This window comes from Etheostoma cragini, chromosome 13 (genome assembly GCF_013103735.1).
Source record: "Etheostoma cragini isolate CJK2018 chromosome 13, CSU_Ecrag_1.0, whole genome shotgun sequence".
Classification (NCBI taxonomy): Eukaryota; Metazoa; Chordata; class Actinopteri; order Perciformes; family Percidae; genus Etheostoma; species Etheostoma cragini.
Genome location: NC_048419.1, coordinates 7,564,466 through 7,589,172, shown reverse-complemented (window position 1 = coordinate 7,589,172; position 24,707 = coordinate 7,564,466). Strand labels below are relative to the sequence as shown.

The window sequence follows — 24,707 nt, the reverse complement described above, 5'->3', positions numbered from 1 at the left end:
CCCACTTAGTCCAAGTAATTTCACAATTACTTTAAACAAAAGATGCTAGTAAATAAGCTGAAGTTGGCAGCAGAAGTTGATTTGTTTACCCTTCCCTTATCCCTATCTGGTAACTGTAGAGTCTCTTTGAAGTTATGTGACTGAGTTTATCTAGCATACCAGTGTTAAAGAATGTGAACTATGGTACAGCGCAAACTAAACGAAGACTGTGCTAAGGGCCATATCTCACCTGCAACCCAGACAAGAGCAACACTGGAGTTTCATGAGCACCCAAGTATAGCCCTGATGTGTCTAGCTCCCATTCCTAACACAAGTTCACCCCTCAGCCCTCTTTAAATACCTCAAACCTAAGTGAGATTCAAGCTGGGCAGTGGGTCTCTAGATTACATCAGGGAGAAGCTTTAGTTAAGCAATTCCATAGAGGAGCCATGCATCACCTGCTTGTCTGGAATCAGCAATGTCACTGGCAAATGATCTAATTACTGCATACTCCATCAGCTGAACGGTGGAGGTATTCAAAAACCCACATGTTCCATCATCAAACCTGGAACTCCTTGTTCAGGCTAGGTCTAAACATATAATGTAAATATAAATGGAACCCACATCGTACCAAGGGGCTACCTGCAATTTGCGAGATATGGTTTGTTGTTGAGCCAGTTAATATAACAGCAAAGAGCACTGTGATGAAAAACATATTTATTGATTCCTACACAATGATCATCCTAACGCTATATTTGCTTATAGATAATACCACATTTCAAAATACAACCAAGTGACATGAGAATACTCGAATATAAATATCGCTGTAGAACAGGCATTAGTTGAGAACCTTAGGCAAAAGGCTGCCTGATGGATGCTGCTCAAATTCTACTGCGATGAGCAATTTGCATAGTTATATTTTTATTTGCATGGCTGATAGAAGTAGGTCATAATCTAAGATAGTCTATCCCTGAAGAAAAACAACTGAATGGAAAAGACATTGATGCACACACTTAGTAAAGTGTGAATGGTCACAAATGGTCAGAGCTAATGAAATTGAGACCCAACATGCCAATATGTGAAAATATAATGGATGTGGATTACTTTCACTCCGTTTCTACTATACAGAGTGGAGCAGCACAGTCATGTTCAGCTGTCTGAGAGTCCTTATTTTTACATTGGAAAAAGGGTTGACTTAGATGCTCTGACTATAATTAAGCTGATAGTTCATTGACAATCCTGTAGATACTGGTTCATAGTAAATGATATGGTGTCAACAGTGCTATTAGGACTTAAAAGCTCCATGATCCTATGCATACAGAGTATGAACTAATAATACAAAAAATAAGCAGGGAATGTATACATTAGGTCCGTTTTAATTTTGAGCTGCTGACAGCACCATGGAGTTCCTGGAAAAGATATAGACTCAGACGCAACCCAAAGGTTAGGATGTGCAAAGGCTGTGTCAATTGTCCACCAGTCAAACCTCTCCAAATGCACTGAAAGAGAATGACTGTTGAAGTCCATCCAACCGGACAAATCCCTTAATTAATAACAGCTCAAAACTAAAATAGCCTTATTCTGAAAGATGGTAACAATTTATCTGGTTGTGATGATCCTTCTGATTATTTTCTTGTGTGCTCTTGATAAAGCTGTGTAAGTGCATAACCCCACAGCCACTAAGTACACACTCAACAGCCACTACACTTGCTGGCATTCACAGTTTAAAATAATCAGAGTCCCACAACAATCACATATGTGCAGCCTCAGTATGTGTCTTTTATACTATAGAAGTCGACTCAATAAGTTCGTTATGCATCAGGCAGCTACTATTTTAAATTGAATGCTTAGTTTGGGAATATACTCGGCTTTCTACCTGCTGCATTGCATGTTTTAGCAGAAGATAGTGGGACTTATTGGCCTATCCATGAGCTGAAATATTTCTTTAATGAGAGTCGTTGTTGGTGGAACCTTAACGGCAAATTGAAGTATGATTCATGACAACTCAGGCTGAAATGATGATCCTATAGAGCAGGCTAGGAAAGTTTGCCTTTTCAACTCAGTAGCTACGTTAACGCTTTTGTTAACTTAGCTACATTTTGTATTCATGTCATGTCATTTATCTCTATAGCCATGTAGCAAACAGGGTTTTTCTACTCGGATTAAAGTATTTGTGTGGCTGTCTAGAGAATGTGGTTAATAATTTAAAAGCAAAAAATGTCGCGTTACAAACGACTCATCACTAAGGACCCCAGCTGCTAACACTCACTGGCAAACTGCTTGTCAATTGTCAAAACGGTTAGCCATGCTACTGTTAAGGATAAAATGAACGATTTCTTTCTTTTGAACGTCTGTAGCCTATATTAGTTTTAATTGCTGACCAACTACTTCAGAATGGTTAAGTTTATATAACGTTAGCGTTAAGTTACATGTAACTTATGTGCAGGCCTCACAACCAAGACACACCATTCAGATTCAGGTTAAAGCACAAAATCAATTAAAACAGCTATACCAAAAACCAATAAACCGAATACTTACAATCCAAATGTTTCTTTTTTGGTCCCATTATTTCATGTGTGGTCGCCTTGCAAACAGTTTTGGAAATCGCCGAGCCGGTGACACTGTGTTGAGCGGCGGTTATCCTGTCTGTAATGCTCTGTCCAGACATCCCGTATCAGATCAAATAAACGATCACTGTTAAAGAAACGTTTCCAAATCCAGCGGAATAACTTGGGTTTTGTGGACGGTATCGACCTCCAAAGGCGTTGTGCCACCTGAAAACACTGGAGACAAGAGAGAGAGAGAGAGAGACAGACAGAGACGAAATAATGAGACGACAGCACAGGCGTTACATTGTAGGCTGACGTTAACTGGCTAGCTAACTGATGGAAGATAAAATTTCATCAGACTTTAGTTAAAGACAACGGCTAAACATGCAGTAAGAACCATCCATAAAATCTCCATGACTGAAAGATACAAACCAAGTCTTATAATCGATCCCTCGTCCAAAGTCTCTTCTCCTCTTCCCGTAAGTCTTTCTCAGTCACATACCGTAACAGTAGATGCAGAGATAGAATAAAAATAGATGTTACTTCCGGACACAGTTTTCCACAATAAAATTTCAATTAAGGAAAATTCAAGAAAAAAGGAGAAGTGTTAATATCATATGAAGTGAACTTTAGAAAGTGGAAAAATAAAGGAAGTGATAAAAGGAAAAACCACTATGACATCCGAAGCTCGTTATCTAAAGATATAGGCTACTATGCATGGCAATGCACTGGGTTAACTTAGATCAGGATTCATTCTTTAACACCCAAGAAGTGCCATTTTTTGCCAGTGTAAAATTGTTAAAATTAGGTGGCCTTCATCCTGTCTAAAAAAATGCAGAAAATCTGTTTGGTGTGATGTCTTTGCCTCGAATATAACCCATCCAACCAAATGCATGCATTTGGGAGAATCGATTGGACTCTATAGTGTAGTTTAGACCTATTTTATCTGTAAAGTGTCTTGAGATAACTTAGTTATGATTGGACACTATAAATCAAATTTAACTGAATTAATAAAATCGTGTGTTTTTTAGCCTATATTTTCATAAGCCCACACTTTGTGATGTTGGTGGGCTGCTACAATTTTAGTCCCCAAATATGCTTTCCTACTAATATCTTAATTAGTAGGAAAGCATATTTGGTCAGTGTAATTGGTCAGTGTAATTGGGTTCATCACCCATCCTGTTAAAACCTGCATCCTTGGTCAAATACATCCACGGTAAAAACTATTGTGATTAGTTTCCTCGATGTTTTATTTTGGAGTCCACAAATGTCACTTCCGGTCATGTCGCCAGTAACTGTCTGCCTTGATACACTGTCGTTCTCGCTTACTTTGGTTCCCACGCTGGACTCTGTTCTTTATTTTATAGCGCCTCCCCTGCTGGGTTTAAATCATCGTTTACATGGACTGAAGGTTTTGAAGGAAAATGGCGGGTCTATTTCCTGGTCAGTCTTAACCGCTTATAACATTTACACATTGTAATGCATACAGATATTTGCCTCCACCTCTGCCCTGCGTCTATCTGAGATTATGCCTTTAGCAAAGATAGGCCTGGCTTTAGTGACACTTGATTAATGATTAAGTTTGATGATTTAATTAGTTTAAGTAATTGATTAATAATTTATTAATCAAAGACAATCGTAAGACTAATTTAACTAGGTTATCAGAAGCCATATTTGAGCACACAAACATACATGTAGATTACTTTAAATTTTAAGGGGAAGATTAAAAAAGAGAAACTGGATTTGTGAATTCTCGTAGTATCACAATTGAATAGTATGATAATAGTATCTTGCAACTCAGTCAGAATCTTATTAACCAGGAGTCCCAATCTCTGTCACAATAATCATATAAAGTATGTGATGTTTTAGGCCTACTGGCAAACATCCATTTAAAATGTAGGAAATGGCATATTAAGAGCCTTTTTACCATGTCTACTGAAGTTTCTCAGCTTGCACTAACATTTGCATGGTCCAGGTCGCTTTGCATAAAATATGGTTGTCATTTGCAAGGCTACTTTTACTTTTAAACTTTAAATACATTTCCAAGCTTGTACATTGATACTTTTATTTGAGTAAAGAAGTGAAATGAGTACTTCTACTTTTACCAGAGTATTTCTTTTAACATACTGTAAGTATCTGGACTTCTACTTGAGTAGGGAAAGTAGGGATCGACTGATTTGACCGATACAGGCTGCCGATTTTCTTGAGCCAAAATTTGGAGCCAATATTGCTTTGCTCCCTCAATTTATATCATATAAATGTAAACCCTGCCACACTGGATTTAAAAAATAATAAACAAAAACACAGATTAGTGTCACTTCTGAAATCATCTTACATTCATATCACCCAAATTTTGCCTGCAATGTGCATCATATGGATGGGTACACTGCATATGGTTAACTGTGAAAGGGTAAAAGGCCTTCATCAACATTCAACACAGCCTTGATGATGCGTTTGTCTACACATTTAAATAATTTAAGAATAGAATAAACCTGAAAAGTAGCAATTGAAATAAAGTGCTTGATTCAAACTACATGAACTACAGCACCTCCAGCAACACAGAGCTGCCTGTGGACACCTGGCTGTAAATAATGCCGGGAAAAATGTATCGCCGAACGCAGGAACCATGTATTGGCCAATGCAGAAACACGTAAAAACGCAAATATTGGGCCGTTACATCCGCCGGCCAAAAAAAAAAAAAAAAACGGATAGTGAGTAATATTTACCATTACTGCTTGTTAGTAAAACAAATATTACATCACAACTAATTTAGCTCTCAGTGAACACTGTGTTGACTACTCATTGCTTAAAGGTTTAGATAGACTATGATATGTCCGACAGATAGTCAACATGCTCCTTCCCCCATCGTCACAACATTTGTGTCACCTTGAGGACATCTAGTGGTAAACATTTGTAATTGCGGCATTACATTACTTCTGTAATTAATTTCTCTGTTGCATATTGGTTCAAAATGGTGGATCTACAGTAGAAAGAGGCTCTTGCTCCTTGATTTCAGGGAGACTAACATTACTGTTGTGTTTTAGTCTGCTAAAACACAACACACTGAACACAACTGAAACTAAAGGACACTGTAGCTGAGCTAGGAATCTCTCAACATGAAAACTGCAGCACCTGTGTATTAACATAGGAATGCAACTCATTCTCATTAATGCAATTATCTAATCAACCAATAACATGGCACTTGCTCAAATGCATTTAGGGGTGTGGTCTTGGTCAAGACAATCTCCTGAACTCCAAACTGAATGTCAGAATGGGAAAGAAAGGTGATTTAAGAAATTTTGAGCGTGGCATGGCTGTTGGTGCAAGACGGGCCGGTCTGAGTATAGCTACAATTTGCAAGAGCCCAACATAATTGGACAGTTGAAGACTGGAAAAATGTTGCCTGGTCTGATGAGTCTCAATTTCTGTTGAGACATTCAGATCGTAGAGTCAGAATTTGGCGTAAACAGAATGAGAACATGGATCCATCATGCCTTGTTACCACTGTGCAGGCTGGTGGTTGTGGTGGTGTAATGGTGTGGGGGACGTTTTCTTGGCACACGTTAGGCCCCTTGGTGCCAATTGGGCATCGTTTAAATGCCACGGCCTACCTGAGCATTGTTTCTGACCATGTCCATGCTTTCAGCACCTTGTTGAATCAGTGCCACATAGAATTAAGGCAGTTCTGAAGGCGAAAGGGAGTCAAACACAGTATCAGTATGGTGTTCCTAATAATCCTTTAGGTGATTGTACATGCCACACAGTGAACCTAGGGCCCTTGAAAGTCTGAGGCCATTGCCCACTTTGTCTGCTTTGCCAAGTTGGCACGATCAGTGCCACAAACACAATCTCAATAAAGGTTCTTGCCTCTCACGAAAGGCTGGCCGACCTTGTTAGAGAAGTTTGTTGGGGCAGACTCTACTCAGGGCTGAAAAACATATCTGCAAAGTCTGTTTTCATTTAAAAGAAATTTAATCTATATTTTAAATTACAATTAATATTAGCCTAAACAAATAGCACAATTGAACATAAGTCAAAAATAAGACAGTACAGCATAGTTTTCTTTGTAGTAAAGATGTAAATACAAAATATCTATATATGTTTTACCTTGGTTTACAACATAGCATTTCTACTTTTTGTTCTTCTACCGTTATGTAAAGATATCTCTTTTTTGAATTTCATCATTGTGCCGCTACATTCCAGCATTTGATCAGAGAGTCAATAACTAAAGTAAATTTACAGATATGTAATGGTAGTGATAATTAGGACACCAACACAGACACCAGTACCATCATGAAGAAAATGTTAACCTGACCCATGAATCAAATTTATGAATGTCATTATTTTCAATAAATAAATACATAAATATGCCTATGAAATACATTGAAATGAACAAAGGAGGCATTAAATAAATGTAAATATAAATATATAAATAAATCAGTATAGTTAAATAAATACATCTTTTTTATGTATAAAATGATGAATTGACTACATTTGTTTATTTTAAGGGACCTTTATTCCACTTTTAGTCCACATTAATTTATTTCCCTATTTTCTTTACATTTTATATATTCAAATGAAGGGGGCGTGGTTACTTCACAGATTCAGACCAAGGCAACTAGCTAAGCTGTGCTCCCCTCCTCAATTGGTCTCTGCCTACCACAAGAAAATTTCGCAGGGAAGAAAGTGGATGTCGGTTTTAGAGAACGACCTTCAATTCAACGCTGTAGTAACTTAAATGCTAGTAACGCTAGCAAAAACCCTATCGCCAGGGCCAGGTTCCCAGTTGGCTGGTGGCCAATGGAATCGCTAGCACAGCAGCTAACTAGCTGCTAGTTAGCTGATAACAGCAGCAGCTAACATTGCTAGGGTCTGATCCCCATGATCTGATCCACAAGATCTGATCCCATAGACTGTATATAAAGATGGGTAATGCATTTTCCTACTTCCTACCTCTGCAAAAAAATATCCAATAAATAAAAGTGAAGCCAAAACATCCCAGATGCGGATGCTGCTCTTGTGATTTTGGAGCCAGAGTCTGCGCAGTACTGATTGGGCGATGGAGCCGTGGTTCCACTCAGGTATGGCTCAGGTGGTAGAGTAGTCTACCAATTAAAAGGTTGGTGGTTCAATCCCTGGCTCAGTTTATAGGTCGAAGTGTCCTTGGGCAAGACACTGAACTCCAAATTGTTCCTGATGCTGTTCCATTAGTGTATGAATGTGAAAGTGTGTTAATGTTTATCTGATGAAAAGGTGGCACATTGGTTACAGTGTGTCACTGATGAATGGTTTTTTTATACATCCGCCCAACCAATCGCTGTCAATCATGATTCTTCACCCCGTTCTTATAGCATCCAATAATTAATTAAAAAAAAAAACTTCTCTGAAAGATTAACCTTTCACAAACATCAGTGTGATGAGAACTACCTAAAATGACAGAAACCATCTTTGGGAAAAATAAGTGGTATTTGATGTGTACTTTTGATTCTTTAGTTTGGTCCATGTGAGGTAGGTCTAGGAAGGAACTTGTTTTGGTGGAACCTTTGCACCTTGCAAAACGTCCCATAATGAAGACTGTAAACAGTCGTTGTAAATCTTTACAATTATTCTCCTAAAAAACCTGGCCTGCCTGTTGCAAAATCCAGATTTTCTTAAAAACTTGCCATTTTCAGCGTGTAGCTTGTTAGCTCAAAGTATGTTTCCTGATGTAAAAAGAGTTTTTACACAGAGCGATGAGAAAAAGTTCAGAGATGTGTTGTCACATCAGGGCGGGGAAGAACAATCAGAAAAGGCTAGAAACAAACAAGAAAAGGGACCAAGGATGTAACCAAACAGTGGATTTCAAAATAAAACAGGAAGTTCATGAAAACAAACAGATAACAAGAAACCAACTTAAACAAAGAAAGTTGAATACAAAGACAAAAACATGACTGTCAATGACAACCCTATTTAAGTAAAAGTAAAAAGTACCTGATTTTAAATGTACTTTAAGTAATAAAAATAAAGTACTTGAATAACAATTTATCATTATCATTAATAAACAAAAGCAGTATGGGCTGTGGCATTTTAATTAAGTTAATTTTAGGTTAATATAATTGTAATCTGTGGCCCAGTTTACATTCTGACTTAAAATTCTGGTTATCTATCAGGGTGATCTGCATGAAGCTCGACTTCACATTTATCAAGCGAGGACACAGATGCTTGGACAACAAGTTGGCTACGTGGCTTCACAGCTGAGGAGAACCGGGAGTGTTTTTAAGATACATAAATACACGGGTTTTATATTAACCCTATGTGAATGGATGCTTCACATATTACCAAGTAGAGTATTGAAGCTGCTCTGTCGCTTCTCAGTTGTCATTGTGTTAAACCTGCCAATAGCTTGCCAAGCAGATAAGCCAGTTTGTTATTGCTTCCCTCAAAATTGTGAACTGAAGCAGGAGAATTAAACATGCAGGGTTCCAGACTGAGCTGCAAGGCCAAATCAAACCGCTGGCAAAGTTACACAGTCTAGGTCATGGGACAAGTTTTTATCAATCATTGTTCTCAAGTATCTATAGGACTCACCCATCCACTGTCTCCACCACAGTGCTCACGATTGTGGTAGGGAGAGGTGGATGTGGGGGTTTTCTCAGTCAATAACCATGTCCTTAGTTTTTTGTAAATTTAACTTGGTCTGTCAGACCACACCACAAAATCTGTCAACACTAGCCTGTAATCGGACTCTTTATCCTAGAGCACACTTACTGTAACTGTGCCGTCCAGAGATGCCTGTTTGTGTGGTGACTCCTACAGCCGTTTGTATGCAAAATATACAGTAACGGGGACAATTTCAGTTCAATTCAATTTTAGTTATAGTATTGAATCGTAACAAAAGTTATCTTGAGACACTTTATAGATTGGGCTTTACTGGCCTTTCGCCCTCTCCTTTTATTATGTTACTGATTATATGGTAAATGAATCTGACAACTATGAAGAGAAGCAGGTGGGCCTGGCTAGGCAGATGATGCAACGCCTCACTCCCTAACCATAAGCTTTATCAAATAGGAGGGTTTTCAAGTTATTCTTAAATGTGGTGACAGTTTATGACCCCGAACCCAGACTGGGAGCTGGTTCCACAGGAGAGGAGCCTAATAGCTAAAGGCTCTCGCTCCCAGCCTACTTTTAGAGACTCTAGGAACCACAAATAGCTCTGAATTCTGGGAGCGTAGAAGAGCTCTTCTAGACATGTTGGTGCTAGACCATTTAGAGCTTTGTAGGTCAGGAGAAGGATTTTTAATTCAATCCTGTATGATAGAGGAAGCCAATGCAGAGAAGCTAATTCAGAAGAAAGATTATCTCTTTTCTTAGTCCTTGTCATAACACAAGCTGCAGCATTCTGGATCAGCTGGAGAGTCTTGAGGGACTTACTTGAGCAACCTGATAGTAAGGAATTACAGTAGCTCAGCCTAGAAGTAATGAATGTATGGACTAGTTTTTCCGCACTGTTTTGAGACAGGATGTTCTTAATTTTGGCAATGTAAGAAGATGAAAAAGGCTGTTCTTGAGGTTTGTTATAGATGGGCGTTAAAGGATATATCCTGATCAAAAATGACTCCTAGATTTCTGACAGTAATGGAGGCCAGGGTAATACCACCCAGGGTAGCTATATCTTTAGATAATGAAGTTTGGAGGTATTTCCGGCCAAGAACAGTAACTTCAGTTTTGTTTGAGTTTAAAATCAGAAAATTGTAGGTCATCAAGGATTTTATATCTTTAATGCATGCTTGAAGATTAGCTAACTGAATGGTTTCGTCAGGCTTTATTGACAAGTATAATTCGCCTAACATCGGTTCAGGCTGGTGGTGGTGTCATGGTGTGGGGAATATTTTCTTGGCAATCTTTGGGCCCCTTGGTACCAATTGAGCTTCGTTGCAACGCCACAGCCTACCTGAGTATTGTTGCTGACCATGTCCATCCCTTTATGACCATAATGTACCCAACTTCTGATGGCTACTTTCAGCAGGATAATGCGCCATGTCATAAAGCTGGAATCATCACAGACTGGTTTCTTGAACATGACAATGAGTTCGCTGTACTCAAATGGCCTCCACAGTCACCAGATCTCAATCCAATAGAGCATCTTTGGGATGTGGTGGAACGGGAGATTCGCATCATGGATGTGCAGCCGACAAATCTGCGGCAACTGTGTGATGCCATCATGTCAATATGGACCAAACTCCCTGAGGAATGCTTCCAGCACCTTGTTGAATCTATGCCACGAAGAATTGAGGCAGTTCTGAAGGCAAAAGGGGGTCCAACCCGTTACTAGCATGGGGTACCAAATAAAGTGGCCGGTGAGTGTATATTCAGTGAGGAAAATAAGTATTTGAACACCCTGCTATTTTGTAAGTTCTCCCACTTAGAAATCATGGAGGGGTCTGAAATTGTCATTGTTGGTGCATGTCCACTGTGAGAGACATAATCTAAAAAGAAATCCAGAAATCCCAATGTATGATTTTTTAAATATTTATTTGTATGATACAGCTGCAAAAAAGTATTTGAACGCCTGAGAAAATCAATTTTAATATTTGGTACAGTAGCCTTTGTTTGCAAATACAGAGGTCAAACGTTTCCTGTTGTTTTTCACCAGGTTTGCACACACTGCAGAAGTGATTTTGGCCCATTTGTCCACACAGATCTTATCAAGATCAGTCAAGTTTCTGGTCTGTCGCTGAGAAACACGGAGTTTGAGCTCCCTCCAAAGATTCTCTATTGGTTAGCATGATGCAGATTATGAAGTTTAGAGGTGTTTACGGCCAAGAACAGTAACTTCAGTTTTGTTTGAGTTTAACATCCGAAAATTGTAGGTCATCAAGGATTTTATATCTTTAATGCATGCTTGAAGTTTAGCTAACTGAATGGTTTCGTCAGGCTTTATTGAAGACTATAATTCGCCTAACAGTGAAAGTTAATTGAGTGTTTTCTAATAATATTACTGAGCGGAAGCATATTCAGTGAGGAAAATAAGTATTTGAACACCCTGCTATATTGTAAGTTCTCCCACTTAGAAATCATGGAGGGGTCTGAAATTGTCATTGTTGGTGCATGTCCACTGTGAGAGACATAATCTAAAAAAAATCCAGAAATCACAATGTATGATTTTTTAACTATTTATTTGTATGATACAGCTGCAAAAAAGTATTTGAACGCCTGAGAAAATCAATTTTAATATTTGGTACAGTAGCCTTTGTTTGCCATAACAGAGGACAAACGTTTCCTGTTGTTTTTCACCAGGTTTGCACACACTGCATGAGTGATTTTGGCCCACTCCTCCACACAGATCTTCTCTAGATCAGTCAAGTTTCTGGTCTGTCGCTGAGAAACATGGAGTTTGAGCTCCCTCCAAAGATTCTCTATTGGGTAGCATGATGCTACCACCCCAATGCTTTACAGTAGGGATGGTGTTCTTGGGATGGTACTCATCATTCTTCTTCCCCCAAACACGGTTAGTGGAATTATGACCAAAATTTTTTATTTTGGTCTCATCTGACCACATGACTTTCTCCCATGCCTCCTCTGGATTATCCAAATGGTCATTGGCAAACTTAAAACAGGCCTGACATGTGCTGGTTTAAGCAGGGGAACTTTCCGTGCCATGCATGATTCCAAACCATGACGTCTTAGTGTATTACCAACAGTAACTTTGAAAACGGTGGTCCCAGCTCTTTTCAGGACATTGCCCAACTCCTCCTGTGTAGTTCTGGGCTGATTTCTCACCTTTCTTAGGATCATTGAGACCCCACAAGGTGAGATCTTGCATGGAGCACCAGTCCGAGGGAGATTGACAGTCATGTTTAGCTTCTTCAATTTTCTAATGATTGCTCCAACAGTGGACCTGTTGTAGGTAGATGTCACCAGCGGCCATAGTAAGGTGTGTAACCGGAAGGATGAAGCAAAATGGTCCCCCTGGGCTGGTTACGTTAACCTGTTTTTAATCACATGTAGTAGTGCTGGTAATTGTTGCTAACGTAACGTTTTCTTCATATCAAACTGTCAATGACATGCTATAGTTCGGGATAACATAGTTTCGTTATCAACCTGCCAGTGACTTCTGATGAAAATAGCCTGTATGGCTAAATCTGGCACATTTACACAATGGCCCAAGCTCTTATTATTGTGCATTATTGGACCATCTTAAATAAATCTAATAAATATACATTTCCGTAATTTTTGTTGCAGATGCATATAGCAGATGTGGTGCCTTGTTACTGTAAACTGTCAATATATCATTCTGGATGTAAGTTCTAAATGCACACCATTAACCACTTCTCTTTCCAAACAGATTTTCTTCTGATGATGCCCCGTGAAGAGAAAGAACTGTATGCAGTTTGCGCTTTGAGTGTAAGTTTCTTACAAGCAGGTAGACATTCATTTTCATACACTAAGTAAACAGGTACATTTTTATAAATGTGCCAATACTTTGTGGTGAAAGTGGCTGAAATACAAAACATAACATAGGGTAAATTTATAGTAAAAACTAATCGGAATGTGTGGATAGCAACATTTATGATGACGCATTAGAGACCAAAGATAGCATAGATCTGATAAAGATCTCTACTATTCAAAATGAGGAGTTTGCTCACTTAATATTGCAACTCCTAAACTGAAGCATACATTCATGCACAAGCTTATATATTTCTGATTCACTGTGATACACCATGTCACAACTACATGTTTGTCTTTCACTGTTAATACAAAGTTATCCACACTGAAAACTGAATTACCAGTGCCTAGAGAAGGAACACCTTATGTATAGAGTGACATATTTGGTGCCATTCATCTGGTTGTGGAAAACAGACTGCATGGGCCACAACTTTAGTTTTTCTTTTTAGTTTATTATTCTGTCCTTACGATTCAGAGGTTGAAAGGTCAAAAACAGAATTTTATAAATATTAAATGAAATGATCTAGCAGTCACCACCTTCACAGTTTAAATAATTTTCTTTCTTCATAGCTGGCACTGGCCCCCAGTAAAGCTCATGTATTAAATTTAATCATAACCGTTATGGTAATTTAACAAGTTGTTTACCATGCCTTTTTTAATTAATACTTTTCTGTTATAATGAATTTACAATAAACCTACACTGATTAAACAGCACCTAGTGCATTTTCTCTTGACTAAAAGACACTCTTTCCTGTATTTTCTCTCCAAATGTACTATACTGTGAGACATTTTACATGATGTTACATTTTGGACAATGACTGTTGTCCACTCCACTGCACAATGCACAATCACAATGCAAAAGAGCATGACCAGCTCAAGACTACGCACACTGCCATGCACAACTGACAGATTTAGGAAGTCATTTGTCCACAGTGCAATTCAACTCTACTATGCTTCACAAAAAAGGAAGAGGAGAGATAGACTTTTCTGCATAGTCTGTCTGCTTCTCCTCGCTCTCCACCACTTCCGCTACCTTCTATAACAACAGTTATGTACTGACTGTCCACTGGCCCACTGTTTACTGTTTGCACTGTTTACATTGTTTAATGGCTATATTAGCCCATATGCATATCCCTTCCCCAGCATGGACTGAGGTCTGATCTAATACTTGAACAATGGCTGTAACCCTATTACTTCAAATCTCTAATATTGGCTGTGCATTTGTGTGTATCCCACTGTCAGCTTTGTTCCTTTATAACGCCGTACGTCTTTTATTTTTAAAAAGTGCTGTAGTTTTTATATTACTATTTCTACATTATTCTCTTAAATTGTCCATATTTAATGCCGGTCTCTAGACTTTATCCTTACACTATCGGACTTATTTGCACTACCACCATGACACACACTCTCAAAGAGCACCCTACCTTACCATGCATACTGAATCACGGGATCAGTCCCTGCCATGTCACTGCAAGCGCCTCATGCTTATACATCCCTTAGTACGTTGATGTGGATTTTTGATGTAGTGTTCTTTCTTTTTTTGTCCATATTATTCATGTGGATTTTTTTGTTTGTTGGTGTTTGTTATTTTATTATCCTGTTTATGATGTATGTGTATGTTGTGTGTGATGTCTGTAAGCTACCAGGATCTTGACCTTGCGGATCAATAAAGTATCTATCTATCCATCTATTGATTAAATTGGTCCCAATAACTACTGCTATATGTAATACTCTTGGAACAGCACAGTGATGTTACATATAATAACCATCATTTTAAATCATCATCATAAATAAACAGAAATATGAACTCTGTTTCAAACTATTATACTTAGTTGTAAAAAAAGTCTGCTAATATGTTAATGTTTTACATTAAATTGCAAAAGAAAAGAAATTATTACTTTTGGTGCATTGTTTGTTTGGACATGCCTGCACTTTCAATAACTTTTTTCTGAAAGAGAGAGAAAGAATGACTCCTACACATTTGAGCCCCTCAAAGTTAAATATGAATGCACACTAGCATAACAAACTATACTTCATTCATTTAACTAAGAGAATACACATTAATTAATTAACCGTCTGTTATTCTGTGGTGTAATGTTAACTGAGTTAAATGAGCTAATTTCCATCTGCTGATCTGCAGGCTCAAACAGCATGTCAAGGCAAAATGCAAAATATAGTTTATTAAAGGCATTTTGCTGACACACAGTTAAAGTTAATATAAAATATAAAACCTGGATTTGAAGAACTAATTTTAAAACTAAATTAATGTTAGCATGTTTTAGCATTAGTGGATAATGTTACACAGTTTACACTGTAACTTCTGATAAATGTACTTTACAATATTACTCATCATACTTGTAGCTATGTTTAACTGTTGACATGTATGCAATGAGCTACTAAGACCTTCTTCGCTCCTCCCCAGCTCAACCATCTCTTCCAAAAAATCATCACATCCGGTTGTAAAGCAACCAGGATGGCAACTACCTCAAATGCAGCAATCCACAAACCAATGGTTAATGTCACAGATGCTTGGTCTACTATTTTTATAGTCGTAACTCTGAACACATGTCTCTCTTTAGATGAAGTGTGTTGCTTTTTTATTTGTGATTTATGATCAGGTTGAAACTCCAAAGCCGTACAGGGTGCGGGGCTTCCCCTTCAGAGCATTTACCACATCCATGGCACTTACTGTCTTCCTCTTTGCATGCTCAGTGTTAAGTGACAGCATCATGGATCACGTTCTCCAGGAACACCTTCAGCCCACCGTGGGTCTCCTTGTGGATCAAACCGGAGATTCGCTTCAGTCCACTGTGGTGGGCCACAAGAAAGTTGGCAGGTTTGGTGATCCCCTTGATGTTATCACAGAGCAATTTACGGTTTCTGCTAACATTGCTGCTGAATAGCTTTCTGATTTCCCAAACTACGGTGCAGCCTAAGGCGTACATTAATCACACGTCAAAGTAATGAGTGGCGTAAAGAGGCATTTGCGTTAACTCGTTATCATCACATTTATTTTGACAGCCCTATTTATTTATTTAATATTGAATAAATGGCATTTGTACAAATTGATCAAAAGAGGCACATGTTTTACTTCATTCTAACACTGCTTTTCCAGCAATAATTGTTCAGGCAGACAATGCCTTTTTCTCTGAAGAATGTATTTGTCATGTATATAATTTCAACAGGGACTACAAGCTTTTACAGGGATACTCTCTGAGGGACGCTGAAAATGATGCAAAGACTTGGCTACTTGTATGCATGCCAAGTGATGACATTTTAGCCAACAAAACCTGAGACTTGCCCTTTCATTTTCTCAAACACTCAAAAAGGTTTATCTGTCAATCAAAGACCCAAATAGAGCTCGGTGTGACGGCACCCAGTCTAGATTGATTCCAATCCAGATAAAGGATCCATAGATCTTTTTCTGTTGAGAGAAATCATCAAAAGTTTTATCACAGTTTAAACCGCATTTTTTGTTTGGAAAAAAAAGATGATTCATTGTCTTCTGTGACCTTATTAAGTGGTAGTGGCAGTGGATATTTTCACCAAAACTGAGGTTATTATTACATCATCATCTCATAGAAACGTAATTTGTTAACCAGAAGGAACTCATTGTGAACTGTATATCATATGCATATATATATATATATTTTATTTTTATTTTTAATACAAGAGCTCCTATTGTAACAATAATTGTATCTAACAAGTAATCGGATATACAGTGTATAAAAGGCAGCTGGATGGATTCAAATTATTAGTTATTACTTAAACTTACTGTCACTTTTCAGCCAATCTCCAAGTTTGGTCATGTCATAGCAGTTTCTAAGGGACGCCAGCAAACAGACATATCTGGGTTGAGCCAGGACAGGAGGGGCCTTAACACAAAGGACCAAAAATAATGTTAAATTACCGCAGTGCACGCATCCTCAGGCTTGGACCCCTAAAAATGCAATCTAAAAGACTGGCATCCTCTTTCCTCCTCAGTAGTGTAGGCCTTACGCTGCGGCTGTTTACCTTTCCAAATGAATTTAGACACTGCTGATTGTCATTTGAACTAATAACCAGAAGGAGGGGAAAGAGGTGGAGCTCACATAGTTAATCCTGGGTAAAACATGAATTTTAACCACAAAGATACAAGCTTGAATCAACATGGGGAGAGACATTTATTTTTCCATATCTTTCAAAACGTTGCTCAGAGCAACAAAAAAGTCATGCTTCACAATCTGGTTTGAGCAAGGGAAAATCAATATACCTAAATATCTAAAATGTTTAACAATGTGGATGTTAGCAGAATTATTCAAATGCAGACTTTGACCAGTTAATTTTAAAGCCTGATAAGCTGCCATACTCCTCGCATAGGGATAGAAGGTGAGGAAGAGATTGAGAGGGGTTTTCTAAAAAGACCATAACGTCATCTGCAAATACAGAGAGGTGATGCTGTGTATTACAAATGCATATTGGTGACACCATAAATGATTGGCAAATGGCTTGAACTATAGGCTCTAAGGAGAGGACAAATAGTGCAGGACTCAAGGCTCAGCCTTCACGTGAAGATCTTGAAACTGACACACAGAGGAGGAGGTGAATCCGGTTAAGACTCAGGCTTTAACCATACCAATGAAAGTGTCACCAAAGCCCACCACTTCTAAGACTGACCATAAAAATGACCACTCAAGTCTGTGAAAGGCTGACTTGGCTTCTTACTGCAGCATCCACAAAATGGAGAAGGTGTTTAACACTATCTGCTGCCTTTCACGTTTTTATGAATCCAGTTTTGTTGGAGTTTACTAATTTTGACATATGGGACTCCAAACAATGAGCTAGATGCTTTGCAAAGATTTTTAAATCAAAGTTTAGCAGGCTCAGGGGTCAATAGCTAGAACTCTCTGTCGGATCCTTATCCTTTTTCAAGAGTAAGGAAATCAAGGCTGTGTTTACATCCCTTGAGAATTCACCCTTCTCAATCATGTCAAGAAGGAATGGGCCCAGTTTTTCCCAAAAAATACATAAAATTAAGGGAGATCCCATCAATTAGGGTAATCAATTTGTCTAAATCAGCTGATACCTCTGCTGACAACTGAGGCAAGTCAAGCTGATTTAACCACCCGTCACAGTGGCTTTTGTCCAAAGTGACCTCTGATTCATACAGATTAGAATAAAATGTCTGAAAGGATTTAGTTATTTCAACAGGGTCAGTTCTAATATTACCATATGAAGATTTAAAAAGGGGAATATCTGCAAAAAGGTCACTGGACCTAATTCTCATGGCAAGTAAATGACTAAGTCTGAAAATAATAGCTTGTCTCATTCTATGGATGAGGAATTCAGATTTCTGTTACAGAATGTTGTTCATTGCTTTCTTGACTAATGATTGTTATAAACCCATTTGATAAGTAAAATATTTGTCAACAATAAATCTAATCTGGTGAACTCAGTTTCAAGGTTTTGTAGGTGAAGTGGCGTAGCTTTGCGCACATTAGAGCAGAATAGTATGGTTTTGCTCCTAATAAAACCTTTTATCGCATCTCACAATATACTTGGGTCTTCTAAAGAGCTAACATTAATTAATACAAATACATGCAATTCTGCAATAAACTGAGTGATAAAGAAATGTTGAAACGCAATATAACCACACGTTGAAACAGTTTGCCAAGTGTAGTGGTGACCTCTTTGTGGTCTGACAACGGCATTGGGAGTAGCACCGCTTTATCAATTGAATGAAATAATTGAGGGGATGCAAAAAGAAAATCTATCCTGGAAAAAGAGTTATGCCTACCTGAGAAAATTCAGTAATCCTTACCACAAATGCTCTAAAATTATGGGCCAGCAGCTTGGGCCTTATAGATATCTGGAGCTGCTTCCTCCATGATCCGACATCAGATAAGCAGACAAAGATGGATGGATGGATGGATATAACAATACAATAAAATAAAAAATAAAAACAAAAAACATTGAGACTATTTAACAAAGCAGCCTAGGTAATAACAAATTCAACACGTGAACTGGTTATGGACTCATTACTAGGCTTCCTCAGTCATTGTATATTTTAGCATATAGGTAAAGCTGCCAAAGCTGAACATTAGCCAAAACTCCATTTCTAAAACGAACGTCAATTTGGGAGCTTGAATGCTACCACTCCTTCCTTCTCAAATGCCTTGAAAAGGCTGTTGTGGTGCCTGGTCCCCAGTGGCCTTTGCATTTGACCGATCAACAGTAAATAAAAGATTAAATAAACAGTATCAATAACAATAAAAGAACAGTTCGTTAACATTTGATGCATGTGAGTGAGCATATTATAGAAATTATCATCAAAAATACTGGCGCATAAGCTGACACAAATGCACAAATGCATGACCACAATCCTGCCTGTGTCATCTGACTAAGAACACTTTATTCCGTTCTGACAACATAGGCTACTCCTTTTGTTTTTAAGCTCGCTGAGGAAGATGGAATTGTAAGATAGAATCTATTGGCTAAATGGCCGGTGTCCGCCTGCAGAAAAAAAGCACAAAATAGCACCTTTGAAAGGAAACTCTAGCCTAGCAGTGGCCCAGCTAACCTATGTAGATTAGGCCATATTAAGCTAGGTTGACATAGTATTCAGAAACACAGTCACTGTAATCATATCATACAACAGTGCGATAAAACCAGGACACATTAAGAGAACAAGACAAACCAATGGTCCATGTTGTCCGGCAGTTGTTTCAGTCCTGATTCTCTTCCACAGCACGTTGATTTTCAAAGGTGGTTGTTCGATTAGTGGTCTTCTTTGGACTATCACTGTAAATTTGGTGGGCTCTCATAATCTAGATCTGAACATCTGCTAGATTTGGGAACCACTTAGGCAGGGGCCGCGAAAGATACTGGATAGCCTTGGCACCTTCCAGCCTCTCTTTCAGGGTAGTTTTAATTTTGTTCACATCCGATCTGATAGAGCCCAGGCTTGCAGTCAGAGATGCTAGCTGAGCATGAATAGCTGTTAGCTTATTGTCATTGTCAATCCACACTTGTTGAATCTGGGACTGGATCTGAGCAAAACGTGGTTCAAGGTAGCTTTTCTGTTTCTTAAGCAATGCCTCTGCAATGGCAACCGTATCGCCGCACCGGGTTCTGTTCTTGTTTGCCAAACTACTTTAAGTAACTCCAAAAAGCACAAAGTGGTAAAAAATTGAAGTTGGAACCATGTAAAACAACTATTTGACAAAGTTGGGCCACAAGCTACACTTTAAGCTGCCATCTCTGTCCAGTCAATCACATGACTCCCATTCATTAGCATGATTGTCGTACTGTTTAGTTCAAAAACATCCAACGTACGAAAACATAGCAGACAAGACGTGAGCTTTTATTTTAAAAAGTCAAAGCTCACGGACAGCACCAGCCAGGAGGGCATCAAGTCTGCAGCAAGACCCGACTCAAATATCCTTTTTGCCCCGTTGATTATTTGTGTGAAATTGTGCAAACAACAGAAGGAAGGAGTGGTGGCATGCAAGCTCCCAAATTGACGCTCGTTTGAGAAATGGAGTTTTGGATAATGTTCAGCTTTGGCAGCTTTAACTATGTGCTAAAATATATACAATGACTGAGGAAGCCTAGTGATGAGTCCATAACCAGTTCACGTGTTGAATTTGTTATTACCAAGTGTGCTTTGTTGAATGGTCTCAACGTTTTATTGTTTTATTTTTATTTTATTGTATTGTTATATCCATCCATCCATCCATCCATCTTTGTCTGCTTATCTGGTGTCAGAACATGGGGGAAACAGCTCCAGCAGTGGACCCATAACTTCCTTTTCCGAGCTACATTAAAACTCACAGAAGAAAATAGCATTTCTTATGCAGTTGGCTCGTAAAATTAAATGAGAATCAAACTCATTTAGAAATTAAACCGTGAACAGGGTGAATTGAGATCGTGATTTTATAACGATTAATCTTGCAGGGCTAGCACTTCACGGGATCATTGGTGTGCTGTAAAAAGTTAAACAGCTCCGATTGGGGGAGCCTGAGCGTTCCCAGGCCAGGTTAGAGGTGTAATCCCTCCACCTACCCCTGGTCCAATGTCTATCTGTACATCTTTGCCAAGTGCAAAGCAGAACAGAAGGCATCATAAATAGTTGGGGGGGGGGGTCATGCCATTTTTCCTAATCATTTTGGAGAGTCATAGAAACATTTATTATTTATTTATTTATTATGACTAAAGACCCCAAAACTCCTCCGGTAGCCCCTTAAATAAAAAACCAGTCCCTAAGTAGACCGTCACCTGAGTGCTGTGCTTTGACAATGTCTGTTTGTGCAAAGTAATGAACAGTTCCAAAATAGTGTCTGTGTCAGGTTCTATGGATTAAGGTGGTCTCAAACTGATAAGACCAACTAAATCTAACTATCAAGCATATAGAGTGATGACATGAGTTCTGGATAATTGAGGTACTGGGGCACTCTAGATGGCTATCAGTCTGCAAGTAAATCAGTGTACTATCTCCAGCTTTCAGCCAAGATTCTTGTAATTACAATTTATATCTGGATTAGCAACATCCTTAGAAATAAGAAGCAGCCATTCCCCAACTGTCAGTGCTCACTTTCCTATAGAGGTCTCTGAGTGATTATCAGAGCATTGAAGGAACACCACTGAATGTCTTGAGCTGCGGAGAGAGTCACTACTGCTCAGTTTGCATTGACCGCTTCAACAAGATGTTTTAAACAGGAAGAACCTAGAGGAACATCACCAGCTTTAACAATGGATACATTAATGGATCACAGTTTTATAAAGATGAAGGCCAAAAATCAGTTGAGACAAACAAGGTAAGGGGCAGATTACACTTGATTCCCTGTGCTCTAATGATTTCAGAATAGAGAATGCAATAGCAAAGTTATCTTTTTTGAAAGTTGATGGTGTTCTGCAGGACAGAGACCTTTGAAGCTAGTGTGAAATGATCTTGGTGATGACAACCTCTGTGGAGAAGAAAAATACATGTGGGGGGATTTTCAAACAGAAGAAGTGAGTAACCAAACAAGTGCCTCTTTTGTTTTCCACTGGACCTAAAGTGAGAAGTTTGCTTGAAACTACCACTGCAATGTCTTTTCCATCTCATATTCCATATTCACAGGAGCCCTGTGGGTCCTCTGTCTGGTTCATACTATGGTAACCTCGTCAAAAATACTGCTGTCCATATGGAAAATGGGACAGGGGGACCAGCTAATCCCTTGAAACTCCATGAACTTTGCTTTCTTTTTATTTGCTCTCTTTATGTTGTGGTGGGAGTCCTGTGCGCAGGAATCAAACTTTAGGGATAAGGTAGGAGGCCGGCAGCAGCTCACAGCCCCGCAAAGCAGATTGCCTGCTGCTGTGCTGACTGAGGACTGCTGCAAACAAAGCATGAAAAGTGTGGATTCTGGGGGCCAGAACCTGCGTGGTGGGCTCTGCACTCACCGACCGGCCCAGGGAGAAAGGAATGGCTCTGTCAGCAGGGCAGGGCCACTGGAGCGATGAAAAGATAATTCTCCCCCCCACCGCCGCTGGACCTCATGCGGCGTCAAACCATTTGTGAGCAGTGACACAGCCAGATTGGGCCGAAAGGATATGAGTGGGAAACTTCAAAACCTGCTCATGTTTCTGCGAACGTGAAAGGATTTGTATAACACATTCAGATTTGATGGACTTTCCCATGTTCACTCTGGACAGCCCTTTTTTGTTGACATGTTCAAATAATGAATCTCTTATGTGTAGGTTCCCTTTTTTCCCCCCCTGCTCCCTAGTCCTGTTTCTATTCGTCAGGTAGGGATGCTGTGCGGACCATTCCATCGTCTGTCCCAAGCTTATGGAGAACCGCTGACTCGCTGGCTTCCAGGAACAAGGGTGAGTGGTTTTACTTCTCGCAGAGCAACCGTCGCCTTTTTACCTCAGCACTGTCTGCTGTCAGAGCTAGGTGCTACAAACTACAAACTTGGTGCAATTACTCCTCTAATTTAGCTGTTTCCTCAGGAATGAAACTCTTAATCTGTGACTGACAACAATTATGCGATAACAGGTTTTCACAGGACAATGAGATGTGCACACAGAGATAAGCCATTATACTCGATGAAATAACCATAGTTTCCAACACAGTATCCAACATAATTTCTCATAACTTTGCTGCCAAAGCTGCAGATGTTTAAAGATAATTTCATGTAACATTTGTCTGCTTTGATTTTGAGAGGCTATGAAAAATGTTCTCCTGAAGTCAGAAACTGTTGCGAAAAAACTCAAATCACCTGGGAAAATCTTCCCCTCTGACATTACCACACTTTGAGAAGAATATCTTGTTTTTCTTCAGCAAAATAAATTAGATATACAGTATGATGGATCACTTTCTGTTTTTGTTTTCTGAAGTGTCAGATGGAGTGCGTAGACTGGATTTCTTACATTAAGTGAAAATTCTTCCTCTGTTTCAGGTGCTGAAATGGAACATATATTTCTGATTCTTTTAGTGTTTAGTAAGGTCTTATCACTTGGAGCTCAATTCAATGGATACAACTGTGACGCTAACTTTCACAGCCGCTTCCCTGGTGAGGAAGTCAACATTTTTTCTTTCAGAATTTCTGGATAAAATTTACATGGGAATGTCTTTAAAGGAAAGTTCTCCTCAGCTACATATTCCAAGGAAGAGATGAATTGTTTTGACGGCATACAAGTCCCTGATTTGTGATTTAAACCTAATGTAAGTCATTTTTAAATGTTTATGTCTATGTGTGTGTGTGTGTGTGTGTGTGTGTGTGTGTGTGTGTGTGTGTGTGTGTGTGTGTGTGTCTTGCAGCGGAGAGAGATATCAGTGTGTACTGTGGGGTGCAGACCATCACCCTCAAGATAAACTTCTGCCCTGTCCTCTTTTCTGGCTACACCGACACTGACCTGGCTCTTAATGGTCGCCATGGAGATGCCCACTGCCGCGGTTTCATCAATAACAACACCTTTCCCACTGTAGTAATCTTTAGTATCAGCCTGGCAACTCTGGAGTCTTGTGGCAATTCCCTGGTGGTAAGAAGCAGGAATGGTATAATTAGTTTGTTTTACAGATTTTACAGTGTTCTGTAAGCATTACTGGTACTAAACATTGTAGATGATGGACCGGATTTGGGGATCTAACTGTTTTGGATATGTTGTTGTTAAGGTAAATAAGACCTATCTGCAATAATATAATACCAATAACTTTGAGAAAATAGCGTTACAGCTAATAAAAATATAGTTTACTGTAAAGAGTGGATCATGTAAGGTTTGTGCTGTAATTTAAAAATGAGGCTTGCATTTTAAGCAATTCCTGCTGACAATCATCAAATATAAAATTACTCATAGTCTAAGACGATTCAACAATTATCTTTATATGGTAACATTTTGTATTCAAACTTATATATGCAGAACAACCCAAACTGAAGCTGAAAACTTTAAAAACAGCAAACAGCTTCCCAGTAGTTTGTAGAAAAAATATCACATGTGTCTTTTATGTATATCGGTCAGCTGTCTCGTTCACAGTATCCATGTTTTGATGTTGACAAGTTGAGTTTTTCTTTCATGGGAATGCAGTCCAGCACTTGTTATCACAGTAAAGGGAGTACTGTTGGATCTTGGAAGCCCTGTTAAGAGGATGAGTGAAAAAACTTTTCTAAAAAACTGTTTAAAAGGAGTTTAAAGTGGAGCTCTGCTGCTCTACTGCATACAGTGGGTACGGAAAGTATTCAGACCCCTTTAAATTTTTCACTCTTTGTTTCATTGCAGCCTTTTTCCAAA

The 24,707-nt window shown here is 38.9% G+C and overlaps 2 protein-coding genes across 13 annotated transcripts in view; one reads left to right on the top strand and one right to left on the bottom strand.

Moving 5' to 3' along the window:
• picalma (phosphatidylinositol binding clathrin assembly protein a) overlaps positions 1-16,153 on the bottom strand; it is a 51,436-nt gene extending 35,283 nt beyond the window's left edge. For 11 of the 12 annotated variants that reach the window (XM_034889910.1, XM_034889913.1, XM_034889915.1 and 8 more), the window contains exons 1-2: positions 2,961-3,099; positions 2,518-2,762 (exon numbers count right to left, since the gene is read on the bottom strand). In XM_034889910.1, coding sequence (XP_034745801.1) covers positions 2,518-2,647 — 130 coding nt within the window. In that variant the 5' untranslated portion in view covers positions 2,648-2,762; positions 2,961-3,099. Of the gene's footprint in view, positions 1-2,517; positions 2,763-2,960; positions 3,100-16,142 lie in introns of those variants that run through there. The other variant, XM_034889912.1, reaches the window with a different exon arrangement.
• A 6,194-nt stretch (positions 16,154-22,347) lies between these two features.
• The window catches only part of zpld1a (zona pellucida-like domain containing 1a), a 26,094-nt gene continuing 23,734 nt past the window's right edge, over positions 22,348-24,707 (top strand). Inside the window, exons 1-3 of the mRNA XM_034890704.1 lie at positions 22,348-22,802; positions 23,378-23,491; positions 23,740-23,960. Coding sequence (XP_034746595.1) covers positions 23,386-23,491; positions 23,740-23,960 — 327 coding nt within the window. The 5' untranslated portion in view covers positions 22,348-22,802; positions 23,378-23,385. The remainder of the gene's footprint in view (positions 22,803-23,377; positions 23,492-23,739; positions 23,961-24,707) is intronic.